We start from the raw sequence: 20031 nt of genomic DNA on the forward strand, positions 1-20031 counted from the left end.
CCCCCTCCCCGTGTGCTCAAGTCCATTTTTTACATCTGCGTCTTTATTCCCGTCTTGCCCACAGCTTCTTCAGAACCTTTTTTTTTTTAAGATTCCATATATATGTGTTAGCATGTGATATTTGTTTTTCTCTTTCTGACTTACTTCACTCTGTATGACAGGATCTAGGTCCATCCACCTCACTACAAATAACTTAATTTCGTTTCTTTTTATGGCTGAGTAATATTCCATTGTATATATGTGTCACATCTTCTTTATCCATTCATCTGTCGATGGACACTTAGGTTGCTTCCATGTCCTGGCTATTGTAACTAGAGCTGCAATGAACATTGGGGTGCATGTGTCTTTTTGAATTATGGTTTTCTCAGGGTATATGCCCAGTAGTGGGATTGCTGGGTCATATGGTAGTTCTATATTTAGTTTTAAAGGAACGTCCATACTGTTCTCCATAGTGGCTGTGTCAATTTACATTTCCACCAACAGTGCAGGAGGGTTCCCTTCTCTCCACACCCTCTCCAGCATTTATGGTTTGTAGATTTTTTTAAACTTATTTTTTGGCTGCGTTGGGTCTTTGTTGCTGCGCGTGGGCTTTCTCTAGTTGTGACTAGGGGGGCTACTCTTTGTTGTGATGCACAGGCTTCTCTTGTTGCAGAGCATGGCCTCTAGGTGCGCGGGCTCAGTAGTTGTGGCACACAGGCTTAGTTGTTCCGCAGCATGTGGGATCTTCCCGGAGGAGGGCTCGAAACCATGTCCCCTGCGTTGGCAGGTGGATTCTTAGCATTTGTATTGTTAACCACCACACCACCAGGGAAGCCCCTGTTTCTAGATTTTTTGATGATGGCCATTCTGACTGGTGTGAGGTGATATCTCATTGTAGTTTTTTTTTTTTTGTACCTGGGCCTCTCACTGTTGTGGCCTCTCCTGTTGCGGAGCACAGGCTCCGGACGCGCAGGCTCAACGGCCATGGCTCACGGGCCCAGCCGCTCCGTGTCATGTGGGATCTTCTCAGACCAGGGCACGAACCCGTGTCCCCCGCATCAGCAAGCGGACCCTCAACCACTGCGCCACCAGGGAAGCCCTCATTGTAGTTTTGATTAGCATTTCTCTAATGATTAGTGATGTTGAGCATCCTTTCATGCGTTTGTTGGCAATCTGTGTATCTTCTTTGGAGAAATGTCTGTTTAGGTCTTCTGCCCACTTTTGGATTGGGTTGTATATTCATTTGATAATGAGCTGCATGAGCTGCTTGTAAATTTTGGAGATTAATCCTTTGTCAGTTGCTTCATTTGCAAATATTTTCTCCAATTCTGAGGGTTGTTTTTTCGTCTTGTTTATGGTTTCCTTTGCTCTGCAAAAGCTTTTAAGTTTCATTAGCTCCCATTTGTTTATTTTAGTTTTTATTTCCATTTCTCTAGGAGGCGGGTCAAAAAGGATCTTGCTGTGATTTGTCATAGAGTGTTCTGTCTATGTTTTCCTCTAAGAGTTTTATAGTGTCTGGCCTTACGTTTAGGTCTTTAATCCATTTTGAGTTTATTTTTGTGTATGGTGTTAGGGAGTGTGCTAGCTTCATTTTTTTAAATGTAGCTGTCCAGTTTTCCCAGCACCACTTATTGAAGAGGCTATCGTTTCTCCATTGTATATTCTTGCCTCCTTTATCAAAGCTAAGGTAACCATATGTGTGTGGGTTTAACTCTGGGCATTCTATCCTGTTCCTTTGTTATATATTTCTATTTTTGTGCCAGTACCATACTGTCTTAATTACTGTAGCTCTGTAGTATAGTCTGAGGCCAGGGAGTCTGATTCCTCCAGCTCCATTTTTCTTTCTCAAGATTGCTTTGGCTATTCGGGGTCTTTTGTGTTTCCATACAAATTGTGAAATTTTTTGTTCTACTTCTGTGAAAAATGCCAGTGGTAGTTTGATAGGGATTCCACTGAATCAGCAGATTGCTGTGGGTAGTATAGTCATTTTCACAGTGCTGATTCTTCTAACCCAAGAATATGATATGTCTCCCCATCTGCTTGTATCATCTTTAATTTCTTTCATCAGTGTCTTATTGTTTTCTGCATACAGGTCTTTTGTCTCCTTAGGTAGGTTTATTCCTAGATATTTTATTCTTTATGTTGCAATGGTAAATGGGAGTGTTTCCTTAATTTCTCTTTCAGATTTTTCACCTTTCATATATAGGAATACAAGAGATTTCTGTGCAATAATTTTGTATCCTGCTACTTTACCAGATTCATTGATTAGCTCTAGTAGTTTTCTGGTAGCATCTTTAGAATTCTTTGTGTATAGTATCATGTCATCTGCACACAGTGACATCTTTACATCTTCTTTTCCGATTTGGATTCCTTTTATTTCTTTTTCTTCTCTGATTGCTGTGGCTAAAACTTCCAACACTATGTTGAATAATAGTCGTAAGAGTGGGCAACCTTGTCTTGTTCCTGATCTTAGTGGAAATGGTTTCAGTTATTCACCATTGAGGACAATGTTGGCTGTGGGTTTGTCATATATATATGGCCTTTATTATGTTGAGGTAAGTTCCCTCTATGCCTACTTTCTGGAGAGTTTTTATCACAAATGGGTGTTGAATTTTGTCAAAAGCTTTTTCTGCACCTACTGAGATGATCATATGGTTTTTCTGCTTCAATTTGTTGATATGGTTTATCACATTGATTGATTTGTGTATATTGAAGAATCCTTGCATTCCTGGGATAGACCCCACTTGATCATGGTGTATGATCCTTTTAATGTGCTGTTGGATTCTGTTTGCTAGTATTTTGTTGAGGATTTTTGCATCTATGTTCATCAGTGATATTGGCCTGTAGTTTTCTTTCTTTGTGACATCTTTGTCTGGTTTTGGTATCAGGGTGATGGTGGCCTCGTAGAATGAGTTTGGGAGTGTTCCTCCTTCTGGTATATTTTGGAAGAGTTTGAGAAGGATAGGTGTTGGCTCTTCTCTAAATGTTTGATAGAATCTGCCTGTGAAGCCATCTGGTCCTGGGCTTTTGTTTGTTGGAAGGTTTTTAATCACAGTCTCAATTTCAGTGCTTGTGATTGGTCTATTTATATTTTCTATTTCTTCCTGGTTCACTCTTGGAAGGTTGTGCTTTTCAAAGAATTTGTCCATTTCTTACAGGTTGTCCATTTTATTGGCATAGAGTTGCTTGTTGTAATCTCTCATGATCCTTTGTATTTCTGCAGTGTCAGTTGCTACTTCTCGTTTTTCATTTCTAATTCTATTGATTTGGGTCTTCTCTATTTTCTTCTTGATGAGCCTGGCTAATGGTTTATCAGTTTTGTTTATCATTTCAAAGAATCAGCTTTTAGTTTTATGGATCTTTGCTATCGTTTCCTTCATTTCTTTTTCATTTATTTCTGATCTGATCTTTATGATTGCTTTCCTTCTGCTAACTCTGGGGTTTTTTGTTCTTCTTTCTCTAACTGCTTTAGGTGTAAGGTTATGTTGTTTATTTGAGATGTTTCTTGCTTGTTGAGGTAGGATTGTATTGCTCTAAACGTCCCTCTTAGAGCTGCTTTTGCTGCATCCTATAGGTTTTGGGTCATCGTGTTTTCATTGTCATTTGTTTCTAGGTATTTTTTGATTTCCTCTTTGATTTCTTCAGTGATCTCTTGGTTATTTACTTGTGTATTGTTTAGCCTCCATGTGTTTGTATTTTTTACAGATTTTTTCCTGTAATTGATATCTAGTCTCATAGCATTGTGGTTGGAAAAGATAGTTAATACGATTTCAATTTTCTTAAATTTACCAAGGCTTGATTTGTGACCCAAGATATGATCTATCCTGGAGAATGGTCCATGAGCACTTGAGAAGAAAGTGTATTGTGTTGTTTTTGGATCGAATGTCCTATAAATATCAATTAAGTGCATGTTGTTTAATGTATCATTTAAAGCTTGTGTTTCCTTATTGATTTTCAGTTTGGATGATCTGTCCATTGGTGAAAGTGAGGTGTTAAAGTCCCCTACTATGATTGTGTTACTGTCGATTTCTCCTTTTATGGCTGTTAGCATTTGCCTTATGTATTGAGGTGCTCCTATGTTGGGTGCATAAATATTTACAATTGTTATATCTGCTTCCTGGGTTGATCCCTTGATCATTATGCAGTGTCCTTCTTTGTCTCTTGCAGTAGCCTTTATTTTAAAGTCTGTTTTGTCTAATATGAGAATTGCTACTCCAGCTTTCTTTTGGTTTCCATTTGCATGGAATATCTTTTTCCATCTCCTCACTTTCAGTCTGTATGTGTCCCTAGGTCTGAAGTGGGTCTCTTGTAGCCAGAATATATGCGGGTCTTGTTTTTGTATCCATTCAGCCAGTCTGTGTCTTTCAGTTGGACCATTTAATCTATTTACATTTAAGGTAGTTATCAATATGTATGTTCCTATTACCATTTTCTCAATTGTTTTGGGTAATTGTACGTATTTAACTTCTCTTGTGTTTCGTATCTTAATAAGTTCCGTTAGCATTTGTTGTAAAGCTGGTTTGGTGGTGCTGAATTCTCTTAGCTTTTGCTTGTCTGTAAAGGTTTTAATTTCTCCCTCAAATCTGAATGAGATCCTTGCTGGGTAGAGTAATCTTGGTTGTAGGTTCTTCCCTTTCATCACTTTAAATATGTCTGGGGCTTCCCTGGTGGCGCAGTGGTTGAGAGTCCACCTGCCAATGCAGGGGACATGGGTTTGTGCCCCGTTCCAGGAAGAACCCACGTGCTACGGAGTGGCTAGGCCCGTGAGCCATGGCCACTGAGCCTGTGCATCCGGAGCCTGTGCTCCACAACAGGAGAGGCCACACAGTGAGAGGCCCATGTACCACAAAAAAACAAACAAACAAAAAACATAAATATGTGTGCCACTCCCTTCTGGCCTACAGAGTTTCTGCTGAAAGATCAGCTGTTAACCTTAAGGGGATTCCCTTGTTTGTTATTTATTGTTTTTCCTTGCTGCTTTTAATATTTTTGCTTTGTATTTAATTTTTGATAGTTTGATTAATATGTGTCTTGGCATGTTTCTCCTTGGATTTATCCTGTATGGGACTCTCTGTGCTTCCTGAACTTGATTGACTGTTTCCTTTCTCATATTAGGGAAGTTTTCAACTATAATCTCTTCAAATATTTTCTCAATCCCTTTCTTTTTCTCTTCTTCTTTTTTTTTTTTTTTGGCTCTCTTTTATTTATTTATTTATTTATTTTTTCCAGTTTTTTTTTTAATTTTTTGCTTTATAACAAATTTAATCAATTATACATATACATATGTTTCCATATCCCCTCCCTTTTGCGTCTCCCTCCCACCCTCCCTATCCCACCCCTCCAGGCGGTCACAAAGCACCGAGCTGATCTCCCTGTGCTCTGCGGCTGCTTCCCACTAGCTATCTACCTTACGTTTGGTAGTGTATATATGTCCATGCCGCTCTTTCACTTTGTCACAGCTTACCCTTCCCCCTCCCCATATCCTCAAGTCCATTCTCTAGTAGGTCTGTGTCTTTATTCCTGTCTTACCCCTATGTTCTTCATGACATTTTTTTTCTTAAATTCCATATATATGTGTTAGCATACAGTATTTGTCTTTCTCTTTCTGACTTACTTCACTCTGTATGACAGACTCTAGGTCTATCCACCTCATTACAAATAGCTCAATTTCATTTCTTTTTATGGCTGAGTAATATTCCATTGTATATATGTGCCACATCTTCTTTATCCATTCATCCGATGATGGACACTTAGGTTGTTTCCAGCTCCGGGCTATTGTAAATAGGGCTGCTATGAACATTTTGGTACATGTCTCTTTTTGAATTATGGTTTTCTCAGGGTATATGCCTAGTAGTGGAATTGCTGGGTCATATGGTAGTTCTATTTGTAGTTTTTTAAGGAACCTCCATACCGTTCTCCATAGCGGCTGTACCAATTCACATTCCCACCAGCAGTGCAAGAGTGTTCCCTTTTCTCCACACCCTCTCCAGCATTTATTGTTTCTAGATTTTTTGATGATGGCCATTCTGACTGGTGTGAGATGATATCTCATTGTAGTTTTGATTTGCATTTCTCTAATGAGTAAAGATGTTGAGCATCCTTTCATGTGTTTGTTGGCAGTCTGTGTATCTTCTGTGGAGAAATGTCTATTTAGGTCTTCTGCCCATTTTTGGATTGGGTTGTTTGTTTTTTTGCTATTGAGCTGCATGAGCTGCTTATAAATTTTGGAGATTAATCCTTTGTCAGTTGCTTCATTTGCAAATATTTTCTCCCATTCTGAGGGTTGTCTTTTGGTCTTGTTTATGGTTTCCTTTGCTGTGCAAAAGCTTTTAAGTTTCATTAGGTCCCATGTGTTTATTTTTGTCTTTATTTCCATTCCTCTAGGAGGTGGGTCAAAAAGGATCTTGCTGTGATTTATGTCATAGAGTGTTCTGCCTATGTTTTCCTCTAAGAGTTTGATAGTGTCTGGCCTTACATTTAGGTCTTTAATCCATTTTGAGCTTATTTTTGTGTATGGTGTTAGGGAGTGATCTAATCTCATACTTTTACATGTCCCTATCCAGTTTTCCCAGCACCACTTATTGAAGAGACTGTCCTTTCTCCACTGTACACTCCTGCCTCCTTTATCAAAGATAAGGTGACCATATGTCCGTGGGTTTAACTCTGGGCTTTCTATCCTGTTCCATTGATCTATCTTTCTGTTTTTGTGCCAGTACCATACTGTCTTGATTACTGTAGCTTTGTAGTAGAGTCTGAAGTCAGGGAGCCTGATTCCTCCAGCTCCGTTTTTCGTTCTCAAGATTGCTTTGGCTATTCGGGGTCTTTTGTGTTTCCATACAAATTGTGAAATTTTTTGTTCTAGTTCTGTGAAAAATGCCAGTGGTAGTTTGCTAGGGATTGCATTGAATCTGTAGATTGCTTTGGGTAGTAGAGTCATTTTCACAATGTTGATTCTTCCAATCCAAGAACATGGTACATCTCTCCATCTATTTGTATCATCTTTAATTTCTTTCATCAGTGTCTTATAATTTTCTGCATACAGGTCTTTTGTCTCCTTAGGTAGGTTTATTCCTAGATATTTTATTCTTTTTGTTGCAATGGTAAATGGGAGTGTTTCCTTGATTTCACTTTCAGATTTTTCATCATTAGTATATAGGAATGCCAGAGATTTCTGTGCATTAATTTTGTATCCTGCAACTTTACCAAATTCATTGATTAGCTCTAGTAGTTTTCTGGTAGCATCTTTAGGATTCTCTATGTATAGTATCATGTCATCTGCAAACAGTGACAGCTTTACTTCTTCTTTTCCAATTTGGATTCCTTTTATTTCCTTTTCTTCTCTGATTGCTGTGGCTAAAACTTCCAAAACTAGGTTGAATAAGAGTGGTGAGAGTGGGCAACCTTGTCTTGTTCCTGATCTTAGTGGAAATGGTTTCAGTTTTTCACCATTGAGGACGATGCTGGCTGTGGGTTTGTCATATATGGCCTTTATTATGTTGAGGAAAGTTCCCTCTATGCCTACTTCCTGCAGGGTTTTTATCATAAATGGGTGTTGAATTTTGTCGAAAGCTTTCTCTGCATCGATTGAGATGATCATATGGTTTTTCTCCTTCAATTTGTTAATATGGTGTATCACGTTGATTGATTTGCGTATATTGAAGAATCCTTGCATTCCTGGAATAAACCCCACTTGATCATGGTGTATGATCCTTTTAATGTGCTGTTGGATTCTGTTTGCTAGTATTTTGTTGAGGATTTTTGCATCTATGTTCATCAGTGATATTGGCCTGTAGTTTTCTTTCTTTGTGACATCCTTGTCTGGTTTTGGTATCAAGGTGATGGTGGCCTCGTAGAATGAGTTTGGGAGTGTTCCTCCCTCTGCTATATTTTGGAAGAGTTTCAGAAGGATAGGTGTTAGCTCTTCTCTAAATGCTTGATAGAATTCGCCTGTGAAGCCATCTGGTCCTGGGCTTTTGTTTGTTGGAAGATTTTTTATCACAGTTTCAATTTCAGTGCTTGTGATTGGTCTGTTCATATTTTCTATTTCTTCCTGGTTCAGTCTCGGCAGGTTGTGCATTTCTAAGAATTTGTCCATTCCTTCCAGGTTGTCCATTTTATTGGCATAGAGTTGCTTATAGTAATCTCTCATGATCTTTTGTATTTCTGCAGTGTCAGTTGTTACTTCTCCTTTTTCATTTCTAAGTCTATTGATTTGAGTCTTCTCCCTTTTTTTCTTGATGAGTCTGGCTAATGGTTTATCAATTTTGTTTATCTTCTCAAAGAACCAGCTTTTAGTTTTATTGATCTTTGCTATCGTTTCCTTCATTTCTTTTTCATTTATTTCTGATCTGATTTTTATGATTTCTTTCCTTCTGCTAACTTTGGGATGTTTTTGTTCTTCTTTCTCTAATTGCTTTAGGTGCAAGGTTAGGTTGTTTATTTGAGATGTTTCCTGTTTCTTAAGGTGGGATTGTATTGCTATAAACTTCCCTCTTAGAACTGCTTTTGCTGCATCCCATAGGTTTTGGGTCGTCGTGTCTCCATTGTCATTTGTTTCTAGGTATTTTTTAATTTCCTCTTTGATTTCTTCAGTGATCACTTCGTTATTCAGTAGTGTATTGTTTAGCCTCCATGTGTTTGTATTTTTTACAGCTCTTTTCCTGTAATTGATATCTAGTCTCATAGCATTGTGGTCGGAAAAGATACTTGATACAATTTCAATTTCTTAAATTTACCAAGGGTTGATTTGTGACCCAAGATATGATCTATCCTGGAGAATGTTCCATGAGCACTTGAGAAAAATGTGTATTCTGTTGTTTTTGGATGGAATGTCCTATAAATATCAATTAAGTCCATCTTGTTTAATGTATCATTTAAAGCTTGTGTTTCCTTATTTATTTTCATTTTGGATGATCTGTCCATTGGTGAAAGTGGGGTGTTAAAGTCCCCTACTATGATTGTGTTACTGTCGATTTCTCCTTTTATGGCTGTTAGTATTTGCCTTATGTATTGAGGTGCTCCTATGTTGGGTGCATAAATATTTACAATTGTTATATCTTCTTCTTGGATCGATCCCTTGATCATTAGGTAGTGTCCTTCTTTGTCTCTTCTAGTAGTCTTTATTTTAAAGTCTATTTTGTCTGATATGAGAATTGCTACTCCAGCTTTCTTTTGATTTCCATTTGCATGGAATATCTTTTTCCATCCCCTTACTTTCAGTCTGTATGTGTCTCTAGGTCTGAAGTGGGTCTCTTGTAGACAGCATATATATGGGTCTTGTTTTTGTATCCATTCAGCCACTCTGTGTCTTTTGGTGGGAGCATTTAGTCCATTTACATTTAAGGTAATTATCGATATGTATGTTCCTATTCCCATTTTCTTAATTGTTTTGGGTTCATTATTGTAGGTCTTTTACTTCTGTTGTGTTTCTTGCCTAGAGAAGTTCCTTTAGCATTTGTTGTAAAGCTGGTTTGGTGGTGCTGAACTCTCTCAGCTTTTGCTTGTCTGTAAACGTTTTAATTTCTCCATCAAATCTGAATGAGATCCTTGCTGGGTAATCTTGGTTGAAGGTCTTTCTCCTTCATCACTTTAATTATGTCCTGCCACTCCCTTCTGGCTTGTAGAGTTTCTGCTGAGAGATCAGCTGTTATCCTGATGGGGATTCCCTTGTGTGTTATTTGTTGTTTTTGCCTTGCTGCTTTTAATAGGATTTCTTTGTGTTTAATTTTTGACAGTTTGATTAATATGTGTCTTGGCATATTTCTCCTTGGATTTATTCTGTATGGGACTCTCTGTGCCTCCTGGACTTGATTAACTATTTCCTTTCCCATATTAGGGAAGTTTTCAACTATAATCTCTTCAAATATTTTCTCAGTCCCTTTCTTTTTCTCTTCTTCTTCTGGAACCCCTATAATTCGAATGTTGGTGCGTTTAATGTTGTCCCAGAGGTCTCTGAGACTGTCCTCTGTTCTTTTCATTCTTTTTTCTTTATTTTGCTCTGCAGCAGTTATTTCCACTATTTTATCTTCCACCTCACTTATCCGTTCTTCTGCCTCAGTTATTCTGCTATTGATCCCGTCTAGAGTATTTTTTATTTCATGTATTGTGTTTTTAATCGATGCTTGATTCATCTTTAGTTCTTCTAGGTCCTTGTTAACTGTTTCTTGCATTTTGTCTATTCTATTTCCAAGATTTTGGATCTGGGAAATAGAATCTTGGATCATCTTTACCATCATTATTCTGAATTCTTTTTCAGGTAGACTGCCTATTACCTCTTCATTTGTTAGATCTGGTGGGTTTTTATCTTGCTCCTTCTCCTGCTGTGTGTTTTTCTGTCTTCTCATTTTGCTTATGTTATTGTGTTTGGGGTCTCCTTTTTGCAGGCTGCCAGTTCGTAGTTCCCGTTGTTTTTGGTGTCTGTCCCCAGTGGCTAAGGTTGGTTTAGTGGGTTGTGTAGGCTTCCTGGTGGAGGGGACTAGTGCCTGTGTTCTGGTGGATGAGGCTGGATCTTGTCTTTCTGGTGGGCAGGTCCACGTCTGGTGGTGTGTTTTGGGGTGTCTGCGGACTTTTTATGATTTTAGGCCACCTCTCTGCTAATGGGTGGCGTTGTGTTCCTGTCTTGCTAGTTGTTTGGCATAGGGTGTCCAGCACTGTAGCTTGCTGGTCGTTGAGCGAAGCTGGGTGCTGGTATTGAGATGGAGATCTCTGGAAGATTTTTGCCGTTTGATATTATGTGGAGCTGGGAGGTCTCTTGTGGACCAGTGTCCTGAAGTTGGCTCTCCCACCTCAGAGGCACAGCACTGACTCCGGGCTCCTCAATTTGGGATGATGTGTTGTCTATTCATGTATTCCACAGATGCAGGGTACATCAAGTTGATTGTGGAGCTTTAATCCGCTGCTTCTGAGGCTGCTGGGAGAGGTTTCCCTTTCTCTTCTTTGTTCTCACAGCTCCTGGGTCTCAGCTTTGGATTTGGCCCCGCCTCTGCGTGTAGGTCGCCGGAGGGCGTTTGTTCTTTGCTCAGACAGGACAGGGTTAAAGGAGCAGCCGCTTCGGGGACTCTTGCTCACTCAGGCCAGGCGGGAGGGAGGGGCATGGAGTGCGGGGCGAGCCTGCAGCGGCAGAGGTCGGCGTGACGTTGCACCAGCCCAAGGCGCGCCGTCCGTTCTCCCAGGGAAGCCGCCCCTGGATCCCGGGACCCCGGCAGTGGCGGGCTGCACAGGCTCCCGGAAGGGCGGTGTGGGCAGTGACCTGCGCTCGCACACAGGCTTCTTGGCGGCAGCAGCAGCAGCCCCAGCGTCCCACGCCCGTCACTGGACTCCGCGCTTTCAGTCGCGACTCGCGCCCGTCTGTGGAGCCCCTTTAAGCAGCGCTCTTAATCCCCTCTCCTCGCGCACCAGGAAACCAAGAGGGAAGAAAAAGTCTCTTGCCTCTTCGGCAGCTCCAGAGTTTTCCCGGACTCCCTGCCGGCTAGCTGTGGCACATTAGCCCCCTACACGCTGAGTTCTCGCCGCCAGCCCCAGTCCTCTCTCTGCGCTCTGACCAAAGCCCGAGCCTCAGCTTCCAGCGCTGCGTGCCCCGGCGGGCGAGCAGACAAGCCTCTCGGGCTGGTGAGTGCCGCTCGGCACCGATCCTCTGTGTGGGGATCTCTCCGCTTTGCCCTACCCAGGTATGTGGGGAGTTTCTTGCCTTTTGGGAGGTCTGGGGTCTTATGCCAGCGTTCAGTAGGTGTTCTGTAGGAGTTGTTCCACGTGTAGCTGTATTTCTGGTGTATCCGTGGGGAGGAAGGTGATCTCCGCGTCTTACTCTTCCGCCATCTTACCCGGAAGTCCTCTTCTTCTTCTAGGACCCCTATAATTTGAATGTTGGTGCATTTAATGTTGTCCCAGAGGTCTCTGAGACTGTCCTCAATTCTTTTCATTCTTTTTTTCTTTATTCTGCTCTGTGGTAGTTATTTCCACTGTTTTATCTTCCTGGTCACTTATCCATTCTTCTGCCTCAGTTATTCTGCTATTGATTCCTTCTAGAGAATTTTAAATTTCATTTATTGTTTTGTTCATCATTGTTTGCTCTGTAGTTCTTCTAGGTCCTTTTTAAACGTTTCTTGTATTTTCTCCATTCTATATCCAAGATTTTAGATCATCTTTACTATCATTACTCTGAATTCTTTTTCAGGTAGGCTGCCTATTTCCTGTTCATTTGTTTGATCTTGTGGGTTTTTACCTTGCTCCTTCATCTGCTGTGTGTTTCTCTGTCTTCTCATTTTGCTTAACTTACTGTGTTTGGGGTCTCTTTTTCGCAGGCTGCAGGTTCGTAGTTCCCATTATTTTTGGTGTCTGCACCCAGTGGCTAAAGTTGGTTCAGTGGGTTGTGTAGGCTTCCTGGTGGAGGGGACTAGTGCCTGTGTTCTGGTGGATGAGGCTGGATCTTGTCTTTGTGGTGGGCAGGACCGCATCTGGTGGTGTGTTTTAGGGTGTGTGTGACTTTATTATGATTTTAGGCAGCCTCTCTGCTAATGGGTGGGGTTGTGTTCCTGTCTTGCTCGTTGTTTGGCTTAGGGTGTCCAGCACTCTGGTTTGCTGGTCGTTGAGGGGGGCTGGGTCTTAGTGTTGAGATGGAGATCTCTGGGAGAGCTTTCGGTGTTTGATATTATGTGGAGTTGGGAGGTCTCTGGTGGACCAGTGTCCTGAACTTGGCTCTCCCACCTCAGAGGCAGAGGCCTGACACCCAGCTGGAGCACCACGACCCTGTCAGCTACACGCTCAGAAGAAAAGGGAGAAAAAAAGAAAGAAAGAAAATAAAATAAAGCTATCAAAATAAAAAATAATTATTAAAAATAAAAAAATTTTAAAGTAATTAAATAAATAAAGAAAGAAATAAGAGAGCAACCAAACCAAAAAACAAATCGACCAATGATAACAAGTGCTAAAAAGTATACTCAAACAAACAAACAAAAAATGGACAGACAGAACCCTAGGACAAATGGTAAAAGCAAAGCTATACAGACAAAATCACATGAAGAAGCATACATATACTCACTCACAAAAAGGGAAAAAGGAAAAAATTATATCTATCTATCTATCTATATATATATAAAAGGAAGAGAGCAACCAAATCAATAAACAAATCTATCAATGATAATAAACTCTAAATACTAAACTAAGATAAACATAAAACCAAAAGCAAATTAGATGCAGAAAGCAAACTCCAAGTCTACAGTTGCTCCCAAAGTCCACCGCCTCAATTTTGGGATGATTCATTGTCTATTCAGGTATTCCAGTGATGCACGTTAATGTGGAGATTTAATCCGCTGCTCCTGAGGCTGCTGAGAGAAATATCCCTTTCTCTTCTTTGTTCGCACAGCTCCTGGCGTTCAGGTTTGGATTTGGCCCTGCCTCTGCATGTAGGTCGCCTGAGGGCGTCTGCTTTTCACTCAGACAGGACGAGGTTAAAGGAGCAGCTGATTCGGGGGCTCTGGCTCACTCAGGCGGGGGGGAGGGAGGGGTACAGATGGGGGGCGAGCGTGCTGCGGCAGAGGCCAGTGTGACGTTGCAACAGCCTGAGGCACGCCGTGTGTTCTCCCAGGGAAGTTGTCCCTGGATCATGGGACCCTGGCAGTGGCGGGCTGCACAGGCTCCTGGGAGGGGAGGTGTGGATAGTGACCTGTGCTTGCACACAGGCTTCTTGGTGGCTGCAGCAGCAGCCTTAGCATCTTATGCCCGTCTCTGGGGTCCGCGCTGATGCTGATAGCCATGGCTCGCACCCATCTCTGGAGCTTGTTTAGGCGGTGCTCTGAATCCCCTCTCCTTATGCACCCCAAAACAGTGGTCTCTCGCCTCTTCAACAGCTCCAGACGTTTTCCTGGACTCCCTCCTGGCTAGCTGTGGTGCACTAGCTCTCTTCAGGCTGTGTTCACGCAGCCAACCCCGGTCCTCTCCCTGGGATCTGACCCCTGAAGCTCGAGCCTCAGCTCCCAGTCCCCACCTGCCCCAGCGGAGGAGGAGACAAGCCTCTCAGGCTGGTGCGTGCTGGTTGGCACCAATCCTCCGTGCGGGAATCTCTCCGCTTTGCCCTCTGCACCCCTGCTGCTGCGCTCTCCTCCGTGGCTCCAAAGCTTCCACCCTGCCCACTCCCCCATCTCCACCAGTGAAGGGGCTTCCTAGTGTGTGGAAACTTCACAGCTCCCTCCTAGAGGTGCAGGTCCCATCCCTATTCTTTTTTCTTTTGCCCTACCCAGGTATGTGGGGAGTTTCTTGCCTTTTGGGAGGTCTGCGGTCTTCTGCCAGCATTCAGTAGGTGATCTGTAGGAGCTCTTCCACATGTAGATGTATTTTTGATGTAATTGTGGGGAGGAAGGTTATCTCCATGTCTTACTCCTCCGCCATCTTGAAGGTCTCCGGGTGCGGAGTCTCAATCACTCCTCACCACCAGGGAAGTGATGCCACCAGGGAAGTCCCTAGGGGGCCAGGTTTTAGCTGCAGCCCATTGCTTATTGACCCCTGGTATGGGGGGTGGAGGACAGCTTCATGCAAGGTCCCCTAAGGCTCACCAAGGCAGTCCTGTGGATATTCCAAGGACCACTGTCATCTCTTTAAGTGAAAAGATGAAGCTCAGCTGCAGGGAACCTTAGCATAGTGGTTCTAGAAGGTTGCCTCTGACTGATGCTGCTCTTTTTTCCTGACTGCTCTGGTGGGGTGACCAGGAACCTAAGCTGTGCCACCTGGGGTGTGTGGTGGCTGAGCTGGAGGCTCTCAGCCACCCTCCCAGTTCCTATCCTGTGTCCCCAGTGGGGAGGTAGTAGGGAAGAGCGTGGTGGAGGGAGGGCTGTTGTTCCTTGGCCTGTCCTCAGTTTTTTCAGAACACAGTTGGCCCTCCATGTCTGAGGGTTCCACATTTGCAGATCCAACCAACAGTGGTTTGAAAGTATTTAGGGGAAACAATTTCAGAAAGTTCCAAGAAGCCAAACTTGAATTTGCTGCACCAGCAACTATTTATATAGTATTTTCATTGTATTTACAACTATTTTCATAGCATTTACATTGTATTAGGGATTACCTGTAATCTAGAAATGATTCAAAGTATGTGGGAGGACATGCATAGGTTATATGCAAATACTTTGCCATTTTATATAAAGAACTTGGGTACCTGTAGATTCTGGTATTCCTGGGTTGGGGGGTGTTGTCCAATCACCACCAACCTCCCTACTAATGAACAGCTGTATTCCAAATTGAGTGCAATTTAGTAAGGTTTGGTTCCACTTTCATTTACTAGACTACATGAGACAAGAATGTGACTGTGATAGAAATAAAATATCAAGTTGGACATCTGAGTTTCACCAGGAGCTGCACTGTTGAATATTTATCTCCATCCAAATTGCCACAGTGTATCAAGGGAACAATTACATATAGTGGGTATTGTAAAATAAATTTTTACATTGTAATTTTTCTGCTTTTGAATTATATTTTACCTTATTATTTTATTTATTTATTTATTTATTTTTGCGGCACGCAGGCTTCTCACTGTTGTGGCCTCTCCCGTTGTGGAGCACAGGCTCCAGACGCGCAGGCTCAGCGGCCATGGCTCACGGGCCCACCCGCTCCACGGCATGTGGGATCTTCCCGGACTGGGGCATGAACCCGTGTCCCCTGCATCGGCAGGCGGACTCTCAACCACTGCGCCACCAGGGAAGCCCTACCTTATTATTATTTTTAATATGTCAGTGCAAGGCTGCCAACTATCCTTTTTTGGGAAAGGAAAGGTTGCCCTTTTCCAAGCAAGATGGTAGCTTGCTTACATTTTTTGGTGCTAAATGTCCTTTTTCCTATGAAATCATGTTGGCTAGGTAGTAGTAGATTGATGTCCTCACTTGGCAAAATAAGAAAAAAAATTCATCAAAGTTTGTTATTCCTTGCTTCCACGTCACTTATTTTTAGATAATTTATCAGAGCATACATTCTCAAGCCTGGAGAAATATAGCCTTAGATATCACACAGTCCACCCCTTCATTTTGCAGAAGTTGAAACTGGCCCAGACAATGGAGTGACTTGTTCAAGATCACATGGATAGTAAATGGAAAACTAGAGAGAGTTCCCTGGTGGTCCAGTGGTTAGGACCCAGCGCTTTCACTGCTGGAGCCCCGGTTCGATCCCTGGTCAGGGAACTAAGATCCTACAAGCCGTGAGGTGTGGGCAAAAAACAAAACAGAACTAGAAACAAAACTAAACCAAGTGAGTTAACTTCTTTCCATCTTTCTAAGCTGCTAAAAAGCACTTTATTACCAAGAGCAAAGAAAGGATGTTGCATAGGTGCTGGCTTAATTGTGAGGCTCTCATGTATAATAGATGTTATTTTTATTGATGTATTATTGATGGGGTATTTTCTGTATCCACTGAATGGCAAGGACTACTAGTCTCCTGTGCTTCTTGCCACATCTATGCATAAACATGAGGATGTTGTACTGATTACATAGCAGGTAAATAACAAGGAAGTGTGGCTGAAGCACTTGAAATAGGCTTGAGGTGGTTATTTGGGTGGAAAATCTAACAATTCAGAAACTAACAGTAAGGGAGTCAAGAATCTTCTTATGACATCTCCTGGGCTCGGGAGAGAACTCCCACAGTCAAATGCCAGTTTTTACCAAAATAGGAACCTTCACTTCTATATTAGTTAGCAGTTTTAGCCTTTCCAAGACAGTGTTTGGGTAAATATTGGGCACAGTCCATTAGCAATGAAGAGGTGACACTGTGGTGGGAGGTTAGGGAATTGAGAGAAGCACAAGCAAGACCTATGGCTGGGCTGAGTGGCTGGGGTGTGGGATGGGTATAGCAATTCCAGAAGCCATGTATTTCAAAACCAGTGTTGGATGCACAGGGCAGCTTCAGGTGAACTCTAAGTTCAGCCCTGGCACTGTTGATCTCCACACCATGTTCTATTATTTCACTGCCTGTTGTCCCGTTTAAGAACTATTTTAAAATCACATTTAAAAAGCTTGCACTTGAGAGGTGCCAGGCTCCAAAAATACGTAGAAGTAGACTTCAATGAATGAAACACAATCTCCTCAATGAATGAAACACAATCTCCATCCCCTACAAACTGTAAATCACTGGATGTCTCCGGAGGGACAACCATTTGGCCTTTCCAACTTCATCAATCCAGGGCATCCAATTACTAGGAGTACATACCACTGCCACTCTTGTGTGATATTTATGTACAGCTGACCCTTGAACAACTCAGGGGTTGGATATGTCAACCTCCTCACAATCAAAAATCCACGTATAACTTTACTCAGCCCTCTGTATCCACCATTCTGCATTCTCAGATTAAACCAACCTTGGATTGTGTAGTACTGCAGTATGAATTTAGTGAAAGAAATCCGAGTATAAATAAACACATGCAGTTAAAACTTGTGTTGTTTAAGGGTCAACTGTACTTTATTCTCCAAGTAAGTGCAAGGCTTTCCTCAACAGCAGAGTGAATTTGCTTAGGAGGAGGAGAACAGATGAAGATGGCAAACAGCAAATCCAAAATGAGTACTTTTAACTTTTTTATACTTTTTTTAACCCTAAGTAAAATATGTTGTTGAGTCCTTTTTTCATAACTGGTATGTGTTTACTATATTTAAATTATTTCACTACTAAATACGGTACATTTTGGATTCTAAAAGAGTGAAATGTTTCAGGACTTCTCACTCATTTATTTAATTCAATATTTTGATTATCTTCTATGTGACAGGGTAGTCTTTTTCTACTATTTTTTAAACTTTGCTCCTTTTTGGTAAATGCCAAGGCTGGCGTGTTTGAATACACAACCTTTGCCCAGTTCTCTTGGAATCACTCTGTCACTAACCCATAGTAGAAACTTCGAAGCTTCATTTTACATAGACTCTCACGTAAAGTTTTTCTTTTCAATTTTTCTTCCCCCAAACATACAAGCGATTTATCATATTGACTGTGCTATTTTGAATTTACGCACGGTGCATTTACTGTCTGCTCCAGCCCTTACCGCTCAGTGGAAATTCAGTCGGCTAGGTCTGGGGTCAGCAAACTTGCTCTGCAAAGTGCTAGATGGTAAATGTTTTTGGCTTTGCGGCAGCTGCTCAACTCTGCTGTTAGGAAGTGAAAGCGGCCGCAGACAACACATAAGCAAATGACCGTGGCTCTGTTCTAATAAAACTTTATGGATACTGAAATTTGAATTTCATATGATTTTCACGTGCCACAAAATCTGCTTCTTTTGATTTCTTTTAAGCCTTTAAAATAAACTTGAAAACCATTCTTAGGCTGTACAATAACAGGCAGCAGGAAGGCTGCAGTTAGTCAACCTCAACGCTAGAGGAGTCAAGCTGGCTCCTCTGGCAGGGATCAACACCTGACCCTGAACTCAGTGACTTCTCCCAACCACCTGTCCGGTCTCTAGAAGGCAGACTCCCGTTTTCAGGATTATAAGGGGGCGTGAGGGCACTACACCATCACGAGTGCACGTCCTCCTTGGCAGGCCACTTATCAGCCCATTTAGGGTGGTAGGAGTCCCAAAAGGGCTTGCAAGACACAACGGGGCTCGGGCTCCAGCGCAGGAACACTTTGGAAACACCTCCAGGCCCCAAGGAGTCTGCGCGGCGGGGCGTCGGGCAGGTACTCACCGGGCGCCAGTTCGAGTGCTCCCAAGCAAAGCGGCACAGGCGATTGCCAAGCGCGCCTGTCACTAACCCGCCGCAACCCCCGAAGCTCGTTAACCGAGAGGCCCACGGCCCCTTCCCCCGTGCCCCTCCCGGGTGAGAGGTGGCGCAGGATAGAGGTGGCCAACTTAGGGCTCTGCCCCACCCTGAGCGGACGCGGGGCCCGACTCCGGCCAGCGTTGGATGAGGCGGGACTCCGGCGAGCGTGGTTGCGCGCGCGCGCTCCTGCCCAGTCCAGCCCTTTCCCGTCCAGGGCGCGCGCGGCCAGGCAGGCCCCGAGCCTGCGGCGCCCCCGTTCGGCTCCCGCTGCTTCGGCCGCCGCGCGCGCCGCCGTGCGCGCCGCCCGCGCTCCTGCAGCGGCGAAGCTGGCAGCCGGGGAGCCAATTAGCGCTCGGCGAGGCAGCGGCTACTTCCTCGTCTGCCCTGCTGCGCGCTCTGGACAGCTCTGTTGGCCGCGGGGCGAGGCGGGGCGCTGCGCCGAGCTGCTCTGCCTGCCTCTGCTCGTCCGGGTGCCCAGGGTGGACGCAGGTCCTTGAAGGCGCACCACTGCAAACCAGACATAAAGAAACTCTGAGGCACCCGGAGTGTCGGCTGGAGGGGCGTTCGGTTGGCTTTTCGTGCGTGGTCTTTAGAAATCAGCCGCTCCAGGAAGAGAGATGTCGAAGCCGCCACCCAAACCGGTCAAACCAGGTAAGGAAGGTGCTCGCTGGGTCCCCTGGCCGCCGCCGTGCCCTGCGCTCCCTCTGCCACTTGGCAGGGCAGATAAGGCACGTACCCGGCCCCGAGCCTCGCTTTCGATGCCACCCACCAGGGTGGGAGTTGTTAGCGTTGCTGCGTTCGCTGCAGGGGACGGATCGTTTTGGATAGCAAGAAGCTTTTCGAGGAATTTTAAAAATTTGATTTTTAAAGAGGAGTCACCCTCGGTTTTGCAGCATTGTCATTCGCTGCAACTTTCCAGTCGACGTGATGGCTACGTCCCATTGAGATTTCCTGGAAGACAGGGCCACTGATCTCCCTTAGGAAAAAAATTAAATAAATGCCTTGAAATGGTTTTTTAGCCACTTCCTCTTTTTTTTTTTTTCCCAGTGTGTGTCGCTGTCAAGTTTTAGTTCTTGACCGGCCAAAGCGAACGGGAAGTGCGCTGCTGGTAGGGTGGGGTGGGTGAATGAGTCTCCGCAAATTGACCTCGAGATCTTGGGAAAAGCTTTTAGAAAACTGTACTCGAGCTCCTGACTAGAAGAATCTAGGCTGCGGCAGAGTAATCTCAGCTATTACTATTCGGAAGTGTCACTTTATCATGCAGTACAAGTCATTTGCCTCCACTCCCTCAGTGAATTAGGCGAGTTAAACTGGAGAGGGTGAGCTTACTAAGTTCCTCAAG

At 43.3% G+C, this 20031-nt stretch overlaps 2 protein-coding genes across 2 annotated transcripts in view; one reads left to right on the plus strand and one right to left on the minus strand.

The window, feature by feature from the left end:
• The window catches only part of NMRK1 (nicotinamide riboside kinase 1), a 41864-nt gene extending 23127 nt beyond the window's left edge, over positions 1 to 18737 (minus strand). The window contains exon 1 of the mRNA XM_082615504.1: positions 18615 to 18737. The gene's annotated coding sequence lies outside the window, so the exon portion shown is untranslated. The remainder of the gene's footprint in view (positions 1 to 18614) is intronic.
• Positions 18738 to 19044: 307 nt separating this feature from the next.
• OSTF1 (osteoclast stimulating factor 1) overlaps positions 19045 to 20031 on the plus strand; it is a 49293-nt gene continuing 48306 nt past the window's right edge. The window contains exon 1 of the mRNA XM_082624789.1: positions 19045 to 19340. Within this exon, the coding sequence (XP_082480915.1) occupies positions 19307 to 19340 (34 nt within the window). The 5' untranslated portion in view covers positions 19045 to 19306. The remainder of the gene's footprint in view (positions 19341 to 20031) is intronic.

This window comes from Mesoplodon mirus, assembly GCF_964341445.2.
Source record: "Mesoplodon mirus genome assembly, chromosome: 1".
Classification (NCBI taxonomy): domain Eukaryota; kingdom Metazoa; phylum Chordata; class Mammalia; order Artiodactyla; family Ziphiidae; genus Mesoplodon; species Mesoplodon mirus.